At 59.5% G+C, this 21,335-nt stretch overlaps 2 protein-coding genes across 8 annotated transcripts in view; both read left to right on the forward strand.

Moving 5' to 3' along the window:
- PAK4 (p21 (RAC1) activated kinase 4) overlaps positions 1-613 on the forward strand; it is a 92,887-nt gene extending 92,274 nt beyond the window's left edge. For all 7 annotated transcript variants that reach the window (XM_048832942.2, XM_048832939.2, XM_048832944.2 and 4 more), the window contains one exon: positions 126-613. In XM_048832942.2, coding sequence (XP_048688899.1) covers positions 126-281 — 156 coding nt within the window. In that variant the 3' untranslated portion in view covers positions 282-613. The remainder of the gene's footprint in view (positions 1-125) is intronic.
- A 12,449-nt stretch (positions 614-13,062) lies between these two features.
- On the forward strand, positions 13,063-21,211 carry LOC125628143 (sushi domain-containing protein 6). The gene is made up of 5 exons (XM_048832961.2): positions 13,063-13,227; positions 14,975-15,107; positions 16,459-16,671; positions 18,524-18,671; positions 19,414-21,211. Exons 2-5 carry the CDS (start codon positions 14,999-15,001, stop codon positions 19,736-19,738), a joined length of 795 nt encoding a protein of 264 aa, XP_048688918.2. The 5' UTR covers positions 13,063-13,227; positions 14,975-14,998; the 3' UTR covers positions 19,739-21,211.
- Positions 21,212-21,335: the final 124 nt, after the last annotated feature.

Raw genomic sequence — 21,335 nt, forward strand, 5'->3', positions numbered from 1 at the left:
GGCCGACTCAGGGGAGCCTAGGGCTGTTGTCATGCTCCTCCGGCAGTGGCTTCTCTAGTTCCCAGTGGCACTCGCTCTTCTCAGCCCCTGACTCACGGCTGCGCCTTCCTCCTCCTCCTCTGCAGGTTTCTCCTTCCCTCAAAGGATTCCTGGACCGCTTGCTGGTGAGAGACCCGGTCCAGCGAGCCTCCGCCAGCGAACTCTTGAAACACCCCTTCCTGGCGAAGGCTGGGCCTCCCTCCAGCATCGTGCCGCTCATGCGGCAGAACCGGATGAGATGAGAGTGCCGGCTGCACGAGAGAGAGAGAGAGGGACGCACACGCCGTCTAACCGCTCCCCACGCGGCCACCCGAAGCAGCCACGTCCCTGCCTCGTCCCCTGGCCCTCCGTTCTCCAGGGCGCTGCTGCCGTTCCCTTTGGCCGCCGCGGCAGGGACGGCGGCTCCCAACGGCCAGATCAGCAGCAGGAGCGTTCGGCTCTCTCGGTCCCTCCGGGTTCCCGGCGGCGTCCCATCCGCTGCGGGGCCAGCGGTTCCGCTAACTGGATTTACAACCGTGCCACTACTGTGATGACCGGCAGGAGTTCTCCTGCCTGTCGCACCATACTGCTGAGTCGGGAGGGGGGTGGGGGGGGCCAGCTGGGGCGGGGGGGTTTAATGACTTTAAAATTTCTGATCAAAATGGTAGTTTTTACACACACACACAAAGACAAGGCGGGGCCGGGAGCGACAGACACTAAGCAACTCAACACTGGAACTTCCAGCCACGTCTAGAAGCAGCTTTGCCTGTCCCTCTGTGGCTGCGGGCTCAGTCTTCCCCGGGCCGGGACAGGAGCGGTCGGAGTAGGTAGGAGCAGTTTTGTTTAGCTCCGGAGCATTTGGGTTTTTTCGGTAGGGTGGCAGCCAACGGCAGGGCATCCTCCCCAGCACCTGGGTCCTCCTGGCAGGAGCAGCTGCCTCCAGGCGCAGCAAACGACTCCTGTTGCTGGGTTGTTGACAACCCAAATCTCCCCCTGCCAGCTCCACCCCCGCTGCATGACTGCTGAGATCAGCCCAGCCCCTCTGCCTGCTAGGATCGGGGTCTCCACCACACCGTCCCGCGCAGGAACCTAAAGCCTGTTTTCTGCAGGGTCTCCTTGATGCTGCCCCCGTGCTCGTTCTGCGTTGTCTAGACACGTGCTGCTGCTCAGTCTTCGGGATTGGGTGAGCAGAGACCTGGCCTCTTTGCTTCACAGGTTCCTTTGCATCCAAGTCGCCCAAAGTGCCTGGCTCACCCGTCCCCCAGGGGCTCCAAAACGCAATCCACTCCAGCCCCCTGCGGCTAGAATGCAGAAGACTTAGGGGGGAGAGACTCTGGTATCCCAGCATGCAGCGCCGCTTCTTGATCTGTGCAGCCTTGCATGCTGGGATACCTGGAGTCCCTGCAGTGCAAGGCTGCTGTACCATAACAGGGGGACAGGCGCGTGTCGGGGAGGGAGGTTCCCAAGGCTCCCGGCCTGTTGCCTTCAGTTTTGGGCAGCCTATGGGGTCAGAGGAATAAAGGCCCCAGTGGCCTACGGGGGAGCAGGGGTGCTGAAGCTCTCTGGTGTTGTCTAGGCTTAGGGCTTGTTGGATCATCTGTGAGAGATCCTGCCAGAGGGGACTCCCCTTCCCCGGCAGGATCTTCCCCCTCTGCGCAGCCCATGGGCCCAGTTCAGCGTAGGGAGGAGGTGACAGGGTCTGGTCGTGGGTGTGGGAAGGGAGCTCAGCACCGGTCGGGGGATGGCCTCCTCTCGGAGCTCAGGGGCTGGACTGAGCTGTGATCTCTGACGCCAGCCAGGAAAGGGGGGCGGATTCCCTACCCCTGAGAGAGAGACTTCTGTCCGAGGCTGGCAGCTGCGTCCGCAAAGCAGCCCGCTCTGCGATCGGGGGAGGTCGGTGCTATAACACGGGTCCAAAGGAAGAATTGCCCCGAACTGGGCCAACGTTTTGTTGCTTCTACTTTCCATTCTGCCAGGGAGGGGCTGCTCGGGGGGGGGTCCCGCATGCAGAAACTGAGCCATTTGGAGGAGGATTCCTCCCCCCCTTTGCGCCGTGCAATGAACATGCATGCTGTACCGCACAACCTCCCCTGCATGCTTTCTGGGGTGTGGGAGGGGCACAGGGATGGTCTTTCTTTACATGCTTTTAGCTACTTCAGTTAGAGTTCGCTGCCTTTTTTTTTTCTCTGCGGGAGCCCCCCTCGTGCAGCAGGAGTGGGCTGGTTACAGACACAAGGGGATTGTTTGCGGTTATTTTATCTGGTTTGCCTGGCCACTGGATTCTTGTCTGCAGAACTGCACATCAGTCGTGCTTCTTGTTACAACAGAGAGAACTACAGGGCAACCTGCCTCTAGAGACTGACAGGGGCAAGGGGGGCGGAAACTGGGTCCAGTTAGGTATTTTTATGTGCTGGACCTAACTCTTCCCTGGGTGGCAATCGGGAATTGGCTCCACTGGGGTGCAAGCGATGGGCAGAGCAGAAGTTGGTCCAGTTAGGAGCCAGCCACGGGCCTGTTGAAAGTTGGCTAATGCGTAAGATCTTCTAGAGCACTCCACGCTGGCTGAATTCTGCTCTTACTGATCCAGTGTCTTACTGGGATTTTAGGGAGAGCAGGATTGAGCCAGTGCTGCGTGCTCAGTTGTCCGAATTCGTGACACGTTATGGCTGCGTAGGGTGACCGGGAAGGTCTATTTCATGCTCTTTTTCTATTAGGCCTTAGCCTTAGCGTTTTTAAACATAAACTAGATCACTAAAACACCCTTGAAGTGCCGGACAGCATGACCAGGATGTGTGTATTCATAGCCACCCACGATTGACCATGATGCAAAGCTCTCTGTCACCCAAACGCAGCGCTACACCCAGACGTGTTTACGGTGTGGGGGTGGGTCTTGTTCAGTACAGCCCCTTGGGCACTGTGCTGTACCTAGGCCCTCCCTTCTCAGCCCAAGCCCTTTGTCTAACTCCTGGCTGGGCTCCTGCAGTTTTTCTCAGCTCTTGACACATCATTATTTAACCTTCTGCCCTTTCTCAGCCCGCTTAAATTTCAGCAAAGCCTGTGGGTGTGAGACTGTCCCGTGCTGTACAGTACACCCGGCCTTGCAGCTTCTCACACCCATGTTCTGTTCTGACATAAACCACATCAGCCTGCTCTGAATTCCTCCTCCGCCTCGTAACCCATCCCCTGATCTCCCCATACGGGAAAGTTTTTAACCAACATTTATTTTCTTTGGGGTTTCAGCTCAATTACACAGACCTTCTCCGGTCTCTTACTTCACCCAGTCATGGTGTGTTACTGGGTACCCTCTGAGCCCCATCCTCTACTGTTCAGACCCCCGAACCTCTCCCTGAGCTTCTCGGGGAGCACACGAGCTGGGGCGGACTCTTTACGGCTCACGGATTGGAGCAGAAGGGCTTTGTGGGTCACTTGGCAATGGCGGCTGAGCCCCCAGCCTGCCACTCAACATGCCTCTGGGCTGGCTCAGGATCCGGGGTCTCCTTTAAGCAAATGGGACCTGGGACGTGGGGTCGAGCGTTCCCAGGGGGCACAGGGAGCGGGGGAAGGCATTATCCTTCCACTGGCATGAGCATTATTCCCAGCTGATGCCACTGTAGCAGCATCTGCTCCAAGTCCCCAGCTGGTGAAATCAGCCTCACGCCCAGGGCCCGCTCCTCAGCTGCTGTCGATCCCTGCGGCCCCATTGCAGGCTGCAGCTCGGCCAATTTACACCGTTCGCTCGCCGCTTCTCCGGGCGACCCCTGGCGCTGGGCTGCTTCGCCCCCGGCCGAAGAGCTGCTTCCCCTTTCCTGAATCGCTCGCTCCCCGGGCACCTGCTGCTGTGGGGGAAACCCCGGCGGCGGTGGTTTGCTCACTGGATGACCGGGCGGTCCTGCTTCCCCCCGCTACATCATCACACGCCAACGGTGGGCTTGTGACAATCGGCACAGGCTGGTCCGCTGCGGTGTAAGACACTAGCTTCCCCCCCCCTACATCCCAACTTCCACAGTAAGCTGCTTAGGGCTGCAATCCTCTCAGAGCCTGGGGCGGGGGGGGTGGCCTGGCAAGGCAGCTCAAAGGCGATGCAAAGAACTGGTGAACTCTGTCGAGAAACAACTACTGATTTGTTTTCTTGTTACTACTTTTTTTTTAAAGAAGCTATTTATATTGTCATTTTGTAACACTACAGTATTCCTGATTGGGGGGTGGGGGGGCCTGATTCAGCCAGGGACTGACTTGTATAAAAAAAAGGAATTGGATCTTGTGCTGTGAGTTTGGGGTTTGGGGGCTTTTTTTGTGGGCCTCAGCCAGGCAAAACTTTTCGAACAGTTTTGAGGTTAGTGTGACAATTACAGGCTTTCTTTTTTGGGAGGAAAACGAAACCCTGGCCTCGTGTGGTTTCTTTGGGGGGAGGGGGGCGTATGTGCAGGTTCACGTGCTGCGGGGGCTAGAGCTGGGGTGGTTAGATGGCGGGGGGGGGGGGGCGCTGCCCGGTGCTTGCTCTCGATATGTGACGTACCTTCCTGGGGAGAAGGCGTCAGCCGCTCCAAGGCACTTTCAAGCTGGTGGAGCAAGTCGGAGCCCTGGGCTGGAAGTCAAAGCCAGAGGCCAGTTAGAACGAAGGCACCGATTTTTAACCGAGCTCCCGAGGGACGTGCTCCGTTCTCCGTCTCTTGACCTCTTCGAATCCAGGCCGGGGCCCAGACCCCTCGAGCCTCTGACTTTTCACTGATTTCAATGGAAACCAGGAGCTGGGCCCGGCTGGCTTTCTGGGGGCAGGAGCCCCGGGCTCACCATGCAGGGGCCGCGGGTGGAAGCCTCCAGCCTCTGATCTCCAGGTGGTCTGATCTGGCTCTTCCTGGACTGGCTGGTGTCGGTAACTGCTCCCGGGGGCTGTATCTGAGAGGGTTGAACGTGCAGTGGGACCCCAGTGGGCGACGTGCTGCCCTGGCACGGGCTGAGAGCCGGCCCTGCCCTACTCAGCACTGCCGAGAGAGAAAACGGGGGTAAGGATCAGGAGCTCGCCCGCCTTAAGGGGCTAGAGCTTCTGCTCAGCATCCCAGCCTCCTTTAAAACAATACAAGCCGGGGGGGGGGGGGAGATTACCCCCCCAGTGACCTTTAAAGACCTCATACGTCACTCCAGTGTGCCCTTTAGAAAAAGAAAGTCACCGTCATCTTCAAAAATACCCTCCGGCCGCCTGGTCCCACGTCTGGGAGGAAGGAAGCTGCAGATTTCCCAACCGGCCTCGGGGTGGGGTGGCGGGTGTCTGCTGCAGGAACCCACCGCGCCAAAAAGCGCATGGTCGAGAGGATGTCAATGTGTCTCCTTAGCGGGGAGCCGGGTCTGCTGCTGCCGCGAGGCTCCCACTAAGATGTCACTCTCACCCGCCCCGCTCGGTCTGTCCTACTCAGTCTGGGCCTGAACCCCCCCCTCCGCCCCGAGCACACAGGGAGTTGAGGGGCTGGCGCAGGCCCCTCGCCGTCCCAGTTCAGGATTGTGGTGGCTGGATAGCGCCTAGCCGAGAGCGGCTGGTCGGGGTGAACCCCCCGCGTAGAGAATCCGCTGAAGAGCGTCCACACACGGCTGGCCGAGCGACACGCCAAAGGGGCACCCAGCCAAGGGGGGACTCGCCCAGCGTTTACCGGGACAGCGTCTAGGCGGGGAGCTCCCACCGCCTGCTGATCACCTAGAGAAACCGAACCTGAAGAGCAAGGGGGCCGCTGGACAACAGCCGCCGGGGTCTGCCCCGCCGCCTGACGCGGGGAGGCTGCTCTAGTGGAGGGTAGGGGCCAGCACTGGGCTACACCAGCCCTCCCCTGCCGCCATGCCCGGCCCCGCGCTTAGTGTTGCCGTAAGTCAGATGCGTGGGGCAGGGGCCCAGGGTGAACTCTGTTTAGAGCCACCCCTGGAGTTGGAGCCGTGCGGCTCTGTGTCTAGCCGCAGGCCCTGTCTGCACTGCGAAGGGCTGGCTTAGCTACGGCGGCCAGGGCTACGATCACCGAACGAAGCAGTTGGGCTGGCAAATGCCACCCCCACCCTGGCACAGATGCAGTTACACCAGCTCCCCTGTGCTTTCCCTGCTGCAGCTGGTCTTGCTGGGCAGGACGCTGGAATAAGGCAGGCCAGGCAATGCACCATTTAGCTGGTAGCCCTAGGAGCTTTTTGCTGGCCTAACAGCCCGGCGACGGCTCTACGGGCAAAGCACTCCTCATGTAGACGGACCAGGTCACAGTCAGCCACGGGGTCAGCGAAGCCAGGGGTGGACCCCTGGGCTAAAGCAGGGGGGGCGGTGTTTGTGTGTAGACAAGGGCTCGGTTCTGCAACTTCTCAGTCTCTTGCCATGCACGTTTCGCAAGGACGTGGGTCGCCACGGCCGCCCACTCTTGACAGGAACTGAATTCTTGCGGGGGCGGGGGGAAACTGTCTCATGGGTCTGGGCGCGATCAGGGGGCCCTGATCTCGGTCGGGGTTTGTACAGCACCTGGCACAATGGAGGCCCTGAGCTCAGCCGGGGCCACGAGATGCTGCCATGATATAACTATCCTAATAATAAAAGGAGAAAGGATGTTCCCTGGCCAATGTTAACCACTGGGATTGCGTTTAACTTTCAAAGGGAGCCAGATACTACCATGATGGGCCCTGGCTATTGACCTCATTCCGCTCGAATAGACGTAAATTAATTTTTGTAATAACTACAGTGTCCTCACAAGGTGATTTTTAGCTGTAGGCTTATGGGGGGGGGGGAGAATGGAGCCCGAAGTCAGGTCTGCTGGGTTCCGTCCCCAGTGCCGGGAGGGTTGTGGGGGGTGTATTGGGTTAGAGCAGGGAGGTTGGAAGCCAGGACTCCTGGGTTCCGTCCCCAGTGTTGGGAGGGTTGTGGCGTGTTGGAAGCCAGGACTCCTGGGTTCTATTCCCGGCTCTGTCACTGACTGTGTGACTTGGAGGCCCGGAGAGGGGGAAAGGACTTTCCCAGTTTCCCCATCTTTGGGGTAGTAATACTCCAGCTTGGAGGACCCTGTGAGGATAAAGTCCCTCCTGGTTGGAGGACTCTGGCTTTGACTGCAGCTCAGAGCTCCACAGGAACCTACACGTTCTGGGTGGCACCCGGAGACAGCCTGTGCTGTCCGGGCAGGCCCTCGGACTCACCTCCTGCCCTGAAGCTGGCCAGAGAGAGGGGATTCCCTGCTGCTCTGCTGGGGGATTCACAGCAGGCAGGGTCCTGGAGCTCCTGACACACAGCGGGAGCCTTGAAACCCCGGGGAATTTCTGACCACCTGACGCTTCCCACACGCTACGAAAAGCCCCTTTCTTTCCCCAGCAGCCCCAGTAGCGTGGAGATCTCTCCCACCGCCCTCACTTGCTTTAACAGGCTTGGTGCGGTCCTACCTGCCTGGGAGATCGCAATCCAAACCCACCGCCTGATCACCAAGGCCCCAGTGTCCCCCATTTCCCCTCCCCACTAGTATTAGTGATCTTTTTGGCTGGTGGGGGTCTGGGCAGTGCCCTGACATGGGGCCCCATTCTTGGTCAGAGTCTGGGTGGTACCTGGCACAATGGGGGCCCTAATCTCGGTTGGGGTCTGGGCTGCACCCAGCACAATGGGGCCCCAATCTCGGTTGGGGTCTGGGCTGCACCCAGCACAGTGGGGCCCCAATCTCGGGGACACCAGGTTCTACCGTAATGCATGTGGTACTCAATATTTTCACCACCTCAGGGAGCGTTTGGATCCTCCCCATGTTCCAGTCATGGGTTCAAGGTGGGAAAGGGGTCCCATGTCCCAGTTCCTCGTGGGGAAGGTGCTGCTCCCCCGATCCCTCCCCCAGCCTCCCAGACCGAGGAACTGCAGTGGCCCAGCTGGATTCAAGGCAGCAGGTTTCGGCTCCTTAGACTCTTGCCAGTGGAGTGGCCGTTCACGGGGCGTTGAGCCCTGCCCACGCCCGTGGTGGCTAACAAGAGCTGCCGGCGTCGGCCCCTCGGGGAATCGGCGTTGGGGGGAAGAATTCCAGTTTCTTTTCCATGTGAAATTTTGAAATGTGGCGGGGGGGGGGGGTTCCCCCTTAAATTTCCCATGGAAAATGTTGGTGTTTTTTCAACTGCCTTCATTTTCAGTTTCCCCTATAAGCTGTCAGTAACCGCAGCTCTTTGAAACAAAAGCCCAACGATTTCACCGGGAAATCGCCATTGTTCAGTGACATTAAACCACCAGCAAATCATCAGCTGGGATGAACAAATGTCACCTCCATCAAAAAAACGTTTAAAAAAAAAACCCCTCCAATGAACCAATCCTCATGGGGCTCTAAGAAGGACTCATTGGCCGTGCCTGGGATAGACAGCTGGACTGCTTTAATCATCCTGGGGTAACTGGAGGGTCTGACTGCCCCAGGTGTGGAGGCATAAAGCACTCACACCTTGTTAGTATGAATTATATTATTGTAGTATATTACATTTGTATTGCTATTGGGTGTTTTACGGTAGCACCTAAGAGCCAGTCATGGACCAGACCCCATCATGCCATGCGCTGTATATTATTATCACTATTTATTACATGTATTATGGTAGCACCTAGGAATCATGGACACGGACCCCATTGTGCTGGGCAGAAGATACATTTTTAGAGCTATTAGGTGAATTACAGTAGCACTAAGGTATCCCACTCATGGTCCAGGACCTCATAGGGCTAGGTGCTCCCGTAATACACCTAATAGCAATCCAAATGTACAGCGCCTGGCACCTTGGGCCGCCAAGGTGCTATCGTAATAGACCTAATAGCAATATCCCAGTGCTGACCTCCAGGCCCCTGCCCACCCAGGGGCAAGGTGTAAACCCAGTTCACTTCACACCCAGCCAGCTTCCCTAGAGTGGCCTGGTGGATCAGCCCCTCCTTGGGGCACTTCCCCATTGCCGCCCCATTCTGCACTAACCAGACCAATTCCTGGATGTGACAAGGCGGCTCAAAATCCACCCTCCCCACCGCATCTCTGAGCCCGCCTGTCCTATCCCAGAGCTAAAAATAGCCAGGCAGATGGTGAGATGGGCTGTGACTGAGGAAGGAAGAAACAGTTCCCCTAGAGCTTGTGGAAAAAGCCTTGTGAATAAGGTAGCTGAGCCACCCCTCCACAAAGCATCCTGTTTCATCACATTTACAGTCTGGGCCCCTACCACATCCCTCCCCAGCGTGGAGCTCCACAGCTTGGGCCACGCACCTCGCAGTCAAAAGGACAGCACGCTTGGAAGGTGCTGGGCACTGCTGGGAAGGGTGGCCTAGGGGTTAGGAGGTGAGCCTAGGACTTGAAAGACCCCGCTTCAATTCCTTGCTCTGCCACAGACACCCTATGGGCAAGTCACTTAGCTGCTCCGTGCCTCAGTTTCCCCACCAGTACAATGGGCGTAACAGCCCCACCTCACGCGAGACAGTATGAGGGGCTCAGAGATTAGGAGAACAGGGGCCAGGTAAGTACTTAAAATAATAATCTAGGTCTTATATAATAATCCCCAGCTCCAATACTTTACAGAGAGGTCGGTTGCCTCATCTGTTTTACATATGGGGAAACTGAGGCACGGGGGATGGAAAAGTAACTTTCCCAAGGGCAGTGGCATAGCTGGGGCTTGACCCCAAGGTTCATGATTGGCTAGCACTCTGTCCGCTTGAGGCAGAGGAGTTAGGGGCCACAGGTGACCCATGCTGCAAGTCATTAGGCGGTGTTTTCCTGCAGTCCCAGCTCCTGGAGACTGATTAATTCAAGGTATTCCAGTAATACCCAGCTGAGACCTGTGTCTGCACAGCGCCTGGCACAATGGGGCTTCAGGCCATGACTGGGACTCCTAGATGCTACCGTAATACCTGTAATAAATAATACAGCCTAAACAGACCACAGCTGTCTAAAGACTCAAAAAAAACCCCAAACAAAATCAGAGCATCCAGAAAATTAGAACGTCCCCCTGAGCTCTCTTTCCTCATCCCTCACCTTGCTCGAGAAGTGTCTCAACAATTCTCCTTGTTCTCGCGCAATGCATCAATTCTCTTCTTTTTAGGCCTTCTCTCTGGGAGGGACATTGACTGGCATAGGCTATTCTGGGATAACCAGACACCGTTTTGTAAAGAAGAAAGCAATAGACCAGTGCTTCCCTGATAGGAGACCAACCCGTTATTCCTCTCCTGGTTAAAACACAATTGTGGTTGGTTCAGAATCGCACAAAGCGGGGTTTGTACTTGTAGGAAATTCTCCGGTAGCATATTCTCAGCCCATGCACCAATAAGCCAAGCTGCAAGGCAGAAATTCTCCCTACTGGATCCCTTGTCTAGGGATAAGAACATAAGAACCGCCATAATAGGTCAGACCAAAGGTCCATCTAGCCCAGTATCCTGTCTGCCAACAGTGGCCAGTGCCAGGTGCCCCAGAGGGCATGAACAGAACAGGTCATCATCAAGTGATCTATCCCCTGTCACCCACTCCCAGCTTCTGGCAAACAGAGGCTAGGGGACACCGTCCCTGCCCAGCCTGGCTAATCGCCATGGATGGACCTATCCTCCGTGAATTTATCTAGTTCTTTTTTGGAACCACTATAGTCTTGGCCTTCACAACATCCTCTGGCAAGGAGTTCCACAGGTTGACTCTGCATTGTGTGAAGAAATACTTCCTTTGATAGCTTCAAAATGGGTCTGTTTATAAATGATTAGCAAGTGCTCGAAGAATGTTCTGAGCTATACTTGGAAGTTGGCCTCCTTATAGTGATGTTTGTCAAGGGGATGGTATTTTTTTTACCAGTCTAGCTATACTGGTACAGCCTGCTAGTCTGCGGATGCAGTTATACTAGGTTGTAGGTGCCTCCCCTGGAGAGCTTATTCCCCTTCCCATGTAGGAATGGTGCTACGCTACGGCTGGTGGAATTGCTTTGACTAGATCAAAATAGTTAAACCGAGAACGGGGCACTCTCTTATTAATAGCCCGAAACCCACGTGGCGTAGTTATAAACAACTTACTAACCTGGGCGGTCAAACTGATTGAAAAAAACCAACTTTTTAACCCAGAAAAATTTGGGAGGAAATGAAAAATGTTTGGGTTCCATAAAAAAACTTTCTGAGACTTCTGATGCGGTTTTGCCAATTTTTTCCCCTTTGGCCACCGAAAACGGAGGAGGGGGCAGTTGGAAGCCAGAAATATTTTAGTTTTTTATTGGCCAGTGAAAACCCCCAAGTTTGTATTTTATTTATTTTTAGCTTTGGCTGATCGAAAAGTGACATTTTTCAAGGGCCGGAAGCCAAAAGCGTCTGAGGGTTTTTCTTCCAAAACCAAAAGGCCCAAAAGATTTCGAGGGGAAAAGGAAAATTTCAGGAAAACAAAAGTTTCTTCCACAAAAAAACATTTGGGTGGGGGGGACAAATAAATAAATAAATGGTGGGAAAGAAGAAACTCGTGTGAAAGGTTCATAGATCCACTGTGATCATTTCCGGTCTGACCTCCTGGATATCCTAGGTCCCAGGACTTCTCTGAATGAATCCCTGTTTGAGCTAGGCAGCTCTTTTACCAAAACGGGCCAGGTGGTGGGTTTTCTTTTGCCAAAGTGGGTCCCACCCCAGCCCTGACTGCACCTGGAGAGGTCCTGTCCAGCATTGTCACCAACCCCAAACCTGGATGGGTTTTAACACTTGCCCCGGGAAGTAGCTCCTTGGGGGGCCTTTCCTGGCCTATTGTCCCCATGGGAAGGGCTGAGCAGGGAGGGAGCCTTCTGCGGCTCTGCAGGTCGGGGCGGCTGGCACCTGCTGGATGGGTGCTGTGCTGGCATGCCCGGGAAGTGGGTGAGGTGCAGACAGGCCACAAGGTCCCCAGGGGTGGCGCGGGTGGGTGGGGGGAGCCAGGACACAGCTCTCCAGTGTTTTGCCACCGGGCCAGCCAGCCATCTGTCCTAGGTACCTCGCCATCGGCTCTGAATGCCTCCCGTCCCAAGCTTCCATGTCCAGACCAGGGACTGCAGGCACCTACGGCTGGCAGGGGACTCGGGAACGGGGAACCGGGGACAGGCAGGTGCCCCAGGGACTCTGGGTAACAAGGAATGGGGCACTGGGGATGGGCAGGGTTCCCAAGGGGATCTAGGTCACAGAGAATGGGGCACTGGGGATAGGCAAGGGCCCTGGGGATTCTGGGTAACAGAGGCTGGTCTGGTCTGGGTGGGCAGGGGCCCCGGGGGATTCTGGGTACGGAATGGGGCGCTGGGAGCTCATTATGCCAAAGCAAAACGGTTCAGGGCTGGATGGGCAGAAAGTGACGCTGGGAGGCGGGTGAGTGGGGAACAAAGGGAGACGTGGGACCCTGATCGGAGCAGGTGAGGATTAGGCAGGGGTGATTTGGGGGGGTGCAGTGCACTGGCTGTGGGGGGAAGGGAGTAGGGGTCTGGCTCAGGCTGGAGGTGCAGGGGGGAAGTGCAATGCATAGGTGGGAGGCAGTAGGGGGCTGGCTCAGGCCGGGGGGGAGGGGAGCAGGGGTGCGGTGCACAGGCTGGGGGTGCAGGGGGATGCAGTGCACAGCCTGGGGGCAGTAGGGGGCTGGCTGGGAGGGGAGAAGGGGGGCTGGGGGTGCAGGGGGATGCAGTGCACTGGCTGGGGGGCAGTAGGGGGCTGGCTCGGGAGGGGAGAAGGGGGGCTGGGGGTGCAGGGGGATGCAGTGCACTGGCTGGGGGGCAGTAGGGGGCTGGCTGGGAGGGGAGAAGGGGGGCGGGGGTGCAGGGGGATGCAGTGCACTGGCTGGGGGGCAGTAGGGGGCTGGCTCGTGAGGGGAGAAGGGGGGCTGGGGGTGCAGGGGGATGCAGTGCACTGGCTGGGGGCAGTAGGGGGCTGGCTGGGAGGGGAGAAGGGAGGCTGGGGGTGCAGGGGGATGCAGTGCATTGGCTGGGAGGAAGTAGGGGGCTGGCTCAGGCTGGGGGAAGGGGAGAAGGGGGCTGGCTCAGGCCGGGGGGAGGAAATTGACTCGCGCTGGGAATTACCCCCCCGCCCGCCGCTAGTCAGATTTTCCAGCCGGCCCCTAGGGCGGAGCCGGCTGCTTTAAAACCCGCCCCCAGCTCGGCTCCGGCTCCGCTTTGCAAGTTGCTTCCGCTGCTTGTCGGGCCTGGGAGCCGGAGCCGCGGGGGGGGGGGCTCGCCCAGCGCCCCGTGCCCTGCGGGGTGACCCCGGATCCGGAGCGCCCCGGCCGCCGTGATCCGGAGCGCCAGGACCCGGTGAGGGGGGGTGCCTCTCTGGGGGCGCAGGGGGACCCCTATGGGGAGCAGGCAGGAGCCCCTGCTGGGGCAGGGGGTCTCATGGGGCGCGGGGACCCCCTGTGGGGAGCCGACGGGGACCCCAGATGAGGTTGGGGTGCAGAAGGTGGCGGGGGAAGAATCTTCAGGGGTGCAGGGGCCCCGGGATGGGGGGTGGGGTCTCCAGGGGCGCAGGGATGGGGTTTACCGTCTCCCTTTCTCCAGGGGTGCAGGGATCTATCTGTCCCGATTTGAAGAGAGGCCCCCTGACTCCCCTCCTCTCCCCTGAGCGGCTGGCTGGGACCAGGACTGGGACCCTGGGCATATTGGGGGGTGTGGGTGCCCCTTGACAGTGGGGTGGGGGGACTCGCTTCAGCTGTTGCTGGCTGGATCCCCCTCGTTGGCCTGGGGCAGGGAGAGCCCTTTGGGGTCTCGCTTTGGGGGTGCGGGGGTTTACCCTTTGAGTCCTGCCCTTAACTCTGGTACTGATGCTAAGTGCTACCTCTCCCGTGGCTCCTGGCATGGCCAGCCCTTTTTTGGGGACCTGGGCGGGGGGGGGGTCCCTCCTACTCCAGGCCTCTTTGAAAGCCAGTAACCTGTGGAGCCCGTGGCTGCCCCCAATTCCCCTGCATCTCAGAGCGCCGGGAGGCCGGGTGGGTGGCCAAGCCAAAGGGGAGATGCTTGGCGAGCGAGTGGCTTGGGATCTGGGTGCTCCTTGCCCCCCACAGGCTGCGGAGAAAGGAGCTGTGACTCCCACCAGGGCACAGGCTTGCAAGTAGGGCGAGGCAAGTGGCCCCCACATCCAAATCGTGCCCTAGCTGCTAGAGACCAGCGGTTATCCAGCCCCTTTTATCTAAAGCATTTTTGATGAACCTCTAACTAAACCAGGGGTGGGCAAACTCTTTGGCCTGAGGGCCACATCTGGGTATGGAAATTGTATGGTGGACCATGAATACTCATGAAATTGGGGGTTGAGGTGCGGGAGGGGGTGAGGGCTCCAGTGGGGCTGCGGGCTCTGGGGTGGGGCCACAAATGAGGAGTTCAGGGTGCGGGAGAGGGCTTGGGGCTGGGACAAGGGGTGGGGGTGTGAGGGCTCCGGCTGGTGGTGCAGGCTCTGGGGTGCAGGGGGGTAGGGACTGAGGGTAGAGAGGGGGATCGGGGCTCGGTCAGGGGGTCGGGGCACTTGAGGGGATCAGGGGTGCAAGCTCGGGTGACGCTTGCCTCAAGCAGCTCCTGGAAGCAGCGGCATGTCCTATCTCTGGCTCCTACGTGGAGGCATGGCCAGGCGGCTCTGCGCGCTGCCCCATCCACAGGCGCTGCCCCTGCAGCTCCCATTGGCTGCAGTTGCCGGCCGATGGGAGCTGCAGGGGCAGCGCTTGGAGTGGGGGCAGCATATGGAGCCCCCGGCTGCCTCTATGCGTAGGAGCTGGAGGGGGGACATGCTGTTGCTTCCGGGAGCCATGGCACATGCAGAGTGGGGCAAAACCTGGACCCTGCTCCCTGGCAGGAGCTCAAGGGCTGGATTAATACGTCTGAAGGGCCAGATGCGGCCCCTGGGCTGTAGTTTGCCCACCCCTGAACTAAACCCATTTCTCCAAAGCTAGTGGGTGTCTCCCTCCAGGTTCTGACCCATAGCTTGGGGTGGGGCGGGGTGGTGCTCACTTTGTAAGATGGGTTATCAAGTCCTACAGGATGGTAACGTGTCGGCTTATTGCAACTGGTTCTGCAGTTCTGGGCAGAGGCTACCGGTGAGATGGCGAAGGCTCCGGGATGTCCCAGGCTGCGCCGGCCTTCATGTTACCTCCCCACGGCTCTGTTCTTCACGGCGCTTTGCGGCTCTGGTGCTGTCCTCCGGAGGAAAGGTACTGGCTGGTGCTCGCCTTCCAAACCCGCTCGGCTGCCTTTCCCTCCCCTCCTGGGTGAAACCTTACCATCAAAATGGTTTTGACGGAAAATCGGTTATTCGACTATTGGGTATTCAACAATTTTCTGGCAAAAAAATCATTCCCCCCTGGGAAACTTGGATTTTTTTAAACTGAAGAACTGAGCACCTGAAAAGCAGAATATTTGCATTTGGCCAGGCTGCTGTGGCCCTTCGTGGGAGTTGTAGTCTGGGTGTCCCCTGCTCCTGTTCGCCTCTCTAGGCCAGTTAGACTACGCTTCCCATGATGCAACATGGCGGCAATTCTTGGAGACTGGAGGTGGTGAAAAATGGGAGATCCTGGCTCTGGTGGATCATGGTCCAATCATGCAGCCCGGCCTGTAGAGGAGCATGAGGTGCTGCAGTAGCATTTCCAAATTGAAATATTGTTTTGGGTGCTTGAAGTTTTGCTGAGAAATCAAAAATTTCTGGGCGGAAAAACCCTTTTCCCGACGGTCTCTGCAGCCTGCCCCATAGCTCCTGCTCCCAGTGCCGCAACTCTAGGAATGGGGGGTGGGGTGGGCGCTGAGCTGGCTGCTGGCTCCTCTCCTGCCCCTCTCGCCAATCCGGTAGCTAAGATGCCAGTAGCTGGCTGAAGTTAGGTGCAACGGCTGGTGCTGGGGGGAGCCCTCGGGAGAGAGCTTGATCGAGATGAGGAACGTAAAAGCCCGGCCAGCTCAGCCGTGGGTTTGCGGGCAGCGGGCATTTCCCTGTTGGTGACTCACTACTTCTCCATCCCTTCCCTGGAACCAGGAAGTCCCCCACCATGCTGGTTTTGAGGTCAGCCCTAATCAGGCTGAAATCTGGAGTGAAGCTGGGGCGGGCATCCTTCCCAGAGCAGCCAGATGCCTCAGGGAGTGGCATGGGGGACTTGGCTCCTCCGGATCTAACCTCTCTCTGCCCTTGGGGAAATTTTGGGGTGAGAGGAGAAGATCTAAGGGCAAGAGGAAAAAGAAGGGTCTGGAAGGATGCTGGGGTCCGGAGGGAAGGGAGAGAGAAACCAGCACCCTGCCCTTTGCCATCCCTGCGAGACAAGATCTCCCCATCCTCCAGAGGTCACGGATCGCCAGTGACTCCACCGGGGAGAGATGCCCCATCCCCTTGCTCTAACCCACTGGACCTCACTCCCTGCCTAGAGCTGGGCATTGAACCCAGGAGTTCTGGCCTCCGGCAACCCACTGCTCTAACCACTAGCCCCCATCATGCTTCACTGCCTTCTTACCCCACCGAGGAGATCCTGGACCCCCCCTTCCCCGATTTTAACCCTCAATGTGCCTGTTCCTCCCTTCCAGATTGCCAGTTCCCGGACCCCTCTGATCACACTACCTACAGGTGTGTGTCCTTGGCCTGCACGCTGTCTCTGGGCAGCGGCGGGTTTAAGGCTGGCTCCATGGTGCAGCATTTCTGCGAAGACGGCTACGTCCTGGCCGGCCACCCTGGGGTCTCTGTCTGCAAGGGTGGCCAGTGGAGCGTGCTGAAGCCGGTCGTCTGCAACCCCTTGACAGGTCAGTGCGCGCCCAGCCCGGCTGATCCTCTCCTCCTGCTGCGATGGGCAAGGGCCTCTGCCAGAGACGTGGTACCTCTTGGGCCCCCGCCGCAGCTTGCAGGGCCTGTTTGCGCCGCCCGGCGGCAGCTGCTGGTGTAGGCAGACGTGGGGCCATGCTCGTGCTGGCCCGGGCGCTGGGGTAAATGCGACCTCTCTGCCACTTCCTCCTCTGTATCCTCGTCGTATATTGCAGTCGCCCCAGGAGCTGCCACCCACGGCCCAGGTCCCCATTGCGCAAGGCGCTGTACTTTTTTGTTGCTGTTAGGTGTATTACGGCAGTGTGTGGGTGCCCCGGTCGTAGACCACGTTGTGCCAGGCGCTGTTCATTTTAATTGCTATTAGGTGTCTTACAGTAGCATCTAGGACTCCCTGTCACGGCCCAAGTCCCCACTGTGCCAGGTGCTGTACAGACACCCAACAAAAAGAGCACCCGATAAAGCCTAAAATCCAGGCATTCGCCACATTCTGCAGCTGGGGAATGGAGTTCCAGGTTTACCAAGGTCCTTCGATGCCCAACTCCCATGAAAAATCTGGGCCTCAGAGCGAGTCGCCCCGGGCTCCTCTGCCCCACAGGCTTCGTCTGCACGGCGAGTCTCTGACCCTGTGCTGACGGGTGCTAACCAGAGCTGTGGACGTGCTCAGGCTCTGGCTGGAGCTCTGGCTCCCAGGCCCACCACCTCCCTAGGCTTCGGATCCCGAGCCGTGGCAGCCACAAGGCTGCATTTAGCACCGGCGTGCCAGGCTGCGTCGGAGCGGGGCTCTGAGACTCGCTGCCGGGGGGGGCTGGGTAAACGGACCCCCCCAGGCGCTCGCCAGTGGTCGCTCCCAGGCACCTTGCCTCCGCGACCCACGGTGTGTGGGCGTCTCCCTGAGGTCAGGCTGCATTTCCTCTCCCTTACGTTCCTCTTCCGGAGGGGGGGGGGTGTGAAGCTGCTGGTGGAAACTTTCTCCTGCTCCTTGATTGGGGGGGGGGACGCAGCCTGTGTGATGCCTGCCCAGGGGAGGGAGGGGGGGGATAGTGGATGCACAGAGGAGACCCCCAGCCCTCTGCCCCTGAGCTGTTCCCTCGCTCCCTGCCCTCGCTGGCATCCCCATATCCGTTCCAGGAGGTACGCTGTCACTCACAGGAATTGGGGGGTGGGAGGGGCCTTTGCTCCCTTATGCCCAGCAGCGGTTGGGACAAGGCGGGTAAAACCCAGCTGCAGTCAGTAACATGAGAACAGCCTGGTTAGTCCCCAGCCTACGGTGCTGTCCCTGCTCCAGACCGCTGTAACCTATTGACTAAAGGGAGGGTGCATGGCCTAGTGGATAGAGCGCTGGGATGTGGGAGGCTGTTCCCTTGGCCAGCTGGATGACCTTGGACAAGTCACTGCCTCGCCCTGTGCCTCAGTTTCCCCGCCCACCCTTTGTCTATTTAGACTGAGCTGTGTGAGACGGGCCGGGGAGGGGGGCAGCGTCTCACTCTGGGTCTGGGCGGTGCCTGGCACAAGTGGGGGAGACCCAGCTGGAGTCTGGGCAGCCCCCAGTGCAATGAAGGTCCCCCAGATCTTGGTGTTGCCAGGTGCCGTGGACTTTCCCTTTATAGAGGCCTCTGCGCCCCACCTGGGGCCCGGAGGGCGCACGTCCCCCATCTGGGTTTCAAGTGCTTCTGGCCTCTTGTTGTTTAATGCATCCCCTTGGGGTCCGGGCTCGAGTTTGGCGGGGCTGGGACCTGAGATCTGACCGCTTTGCGCTGCAGGAAACTATGAAATAGCCTCCTGCCGTGGGTGACCCGCTGACCTTCTCGCCCCCCCCCCCCCCCCCGCCCCCAGGATCCCCGGTGCCTCGCTCCGGCTCCATCTTCGGTGTCTCCTCCATCCCCATGGTGGCTGCGGCCTCGGTGACGGTGTCCGCCCTGCTGCTGGTGGCCATGGTGTGCGTCCTGGTGGGGCCGAAACCCTGCAGCAACTGGTGCTGGAGGTGAGCTCTGCCGCCTTTCTGGAGGGGGGGGGGGGGGTCTGCCCTGGCTGTTGATGCTGGGGGGGGGAGGGCGTGGGGGGAGGAGGCCCAAACCTCTGCTCCCTTCTCCCACTGGTTGATGCTCCCGGGGGGGGGGGTCCAGCCCCCACCCTCTGTCTCTCCCCTTCCTGCCCAGCCCCTGGGGATGCCTGGGTCTGACTCACCCTCTGGCCTCGTCTCGTCTTTGCCCGTTCAGTCAGTGCTGACCCCGAGGTGGGACTAGGGGGCCCCATGCTGCAAGGGAAGGGGCTGCGCGGAGGGGGCTGGGGAAACTGACGCCCACCAAGAAGGGAAGTGACTTGCACAGGGTCAGTGTAAGGACCAGGGTTCCCAATCCCCTGCTCTAACCACTAGCCCCCACTCTCCTCCCAGAGTCGGGGAGAGAACCCAGGAGTCGTGGCTCCCAGCCCCCTCTGCTCTAACCACTAGCCCCCACTCTCCTCCCAGAGTCGGGGAGAGAACCCAGGAGTCGTGGCTCCCAGCCCCCTCTGCTCTAACCACTAGCCCCCACTCTCCTCCCAGAGTCGGGGAGAGTCCTGGTTCCCAGCTCCCTGCGCTAACCACTAGACTCCTTGCACTCCACCTCCGCTATTCCCTGTTGCCATGGCGGTCCTACCCCCGTTGTGGTGGGGCTCCAGCAGGGAGGGGCTGGGGCCCCGGGGCGCAGGTGTGAACTTGACGAGGTCTCCCCGTTCCCGTACAGGTGGTACGAGCCCATGGAGGAGTCCGAGGTGAGCATCGTCGACAGCTGCCCGGTGCCACTCCCGTCCTACGAGGAGGCCGTCTATGGCTCCCAGGGGGGCCCCGTGCCACCCACCTCCACCACGCCGACGCCCCTCGTCCTCTCCAGGGGCCTGGCCCCCCCATCGGAAGCAGCCGAGCTCTGTTGTAGTCCAGAGGCCGCCACCCCACCGCCTTCCTACCAGGAGAGCCAAGCAGCAGCTGCGGGCAGCTCCAGTCTGGTGCGGCCCACGGTGCCCCCTGCCCGGTTCCTGTTCCCTGGGGCTGCAAAGGACCCGTGCAGGTAGCCGGGGTGCCGGGGGTCCCCTGGCCGGGCCCCGACACTACAGCAGAGACTCCTCATTTGAAGCAAACGCAGCCTGCTCCATCTTTTAACTTGCTGGGGGGGGGGAAGAGACCCCCCCCCCCCGTGCCCATTAACTCAGCACCTTGTGAAACTGATGGGACCGAAGCAGCCCCCCTCGGAAGGGTGTGTGCAGCCTTCTGCCTGGATGGGGGGCCCCTGGGGCTGAGGGACTGGCCTTCTGCACCCCCCACCCCCAAACTGTCTGTGGGGCAGCCCTGAGGGGCCGACCTTTGCCCACAAGCTGGTAGGCACCGGCTCAGCGTGTTCTTCTGACCTCTGCACTTCCACCCCATGGGATCCCACTTTTCCCTGCCCCCCGGTCCCCGTCCCCGCCCCGGACACACTTCTCCCACTGGGGTGTCCGTTCCCGGCAGAGCCGTGAAGGGTTAACTCAGGCTCCTCCCTCCCTCCCTCCAGCTGTGAGGATGGGGGGGGTGGGGGAGGCAGACTCCCCACCCCCCCAGTTCCTAACGCTCTGGCAAACATCCCCTGGGCTTGTTTCATTCTTGGTGCTGCCTGGACCCTGGGGGCCTCCTCTGGGGTCAGCAACCTCCCCCCCACAAAAAGACCCTGCTCCCCCCCCAGCTTTCCTGACTCTTCCTACGCTTCCCACCCCCCCATGCCACCGTCCATGTGTCCCTGCTGCCCCCTGCTGGAAAGGATGAGCCCAGCCCCTGCACTGTGAGTGCGCGTCTGTCCGTCCGTCCGTCCTTGTGCATGTCCCTGCTGGAAGGAATGAGCCCTGCCCTGTGTGTGTCTGTGTCTGTGTCCCTGTCCGCGTCCTTACTGGAGGGGGTGCGCCCTGCCTCTTCTCCTCCCCCTGCCCCTGCCCTACCCGCCCCCACCGGCTTAGCTACAGTGGGGATGAGGGGGCACCCCTGGCCCGGGGAGCAGCGGGAAGCGGCTGCAGGCTTGGATCCCGGCTGCGCCCGGGCCCATCCCACACCGCAACCGCGGGGTCTGCGGGTAGGTGCTGGGCAGGGGCCGATCTTGGGCTATTCCTCGTTGCGGGGGCCTGGCTTCCTGCCCCCCCTGAGCCCCCCCCCGGCCCCCTCGTCGAATGTGACAAGGGGGCAGCACCGGAGATGCTCAGTTGGGCCCCTGCGGCTGGAAGTGGCCCAGGGGGCAGGTAGCCCCTGTGGAAGCCGGGTTAGGTGCGTGGGCTGGCACTCACACTCACACTCACACTCACTCACGCCGCCCGCCCGCCCCGGGGCTGTTTTTGCACAAGGTTAATCATTCTCGGTTTGTATTTAATGACGTGGGGTTTGTTTTTCTTTGATGTATTTATATGGGGGGGTATTTCTCAAACTTTCTTCCCCCCCCCCCCCAATTTATGATGCTGGGGCCGGGGTTGTGGTCCTGGGGGCTGTGAGGGAGCCGAGGTGCTAATTAAAACACTCACCCCGCCCGCCCCTTGTCTCCCATGTCTGGTTTTGTGCAGGGGGAGGGGCTGACTGTTAGAACTGGTGGGAGGGGGGGTATGAGCCCCGATTTGTCCTTCTGAACCCCCCCCAGCTTGTCCCCCTACACTCCTC

This window comes from Caretta caretta, chromosome 23 (assembly GCF_965140235.1).
Source record: "Caretta caretta isolate rCarCar2 chromosome 23, rCarCar1.hap1, whole genome shotgun sequence".
Classification (NCBI taxonomy): Eukaryota; Metazoa; Chordata; order Testudines; family Cheloniidae; genus Caretta; species Caretta caretta.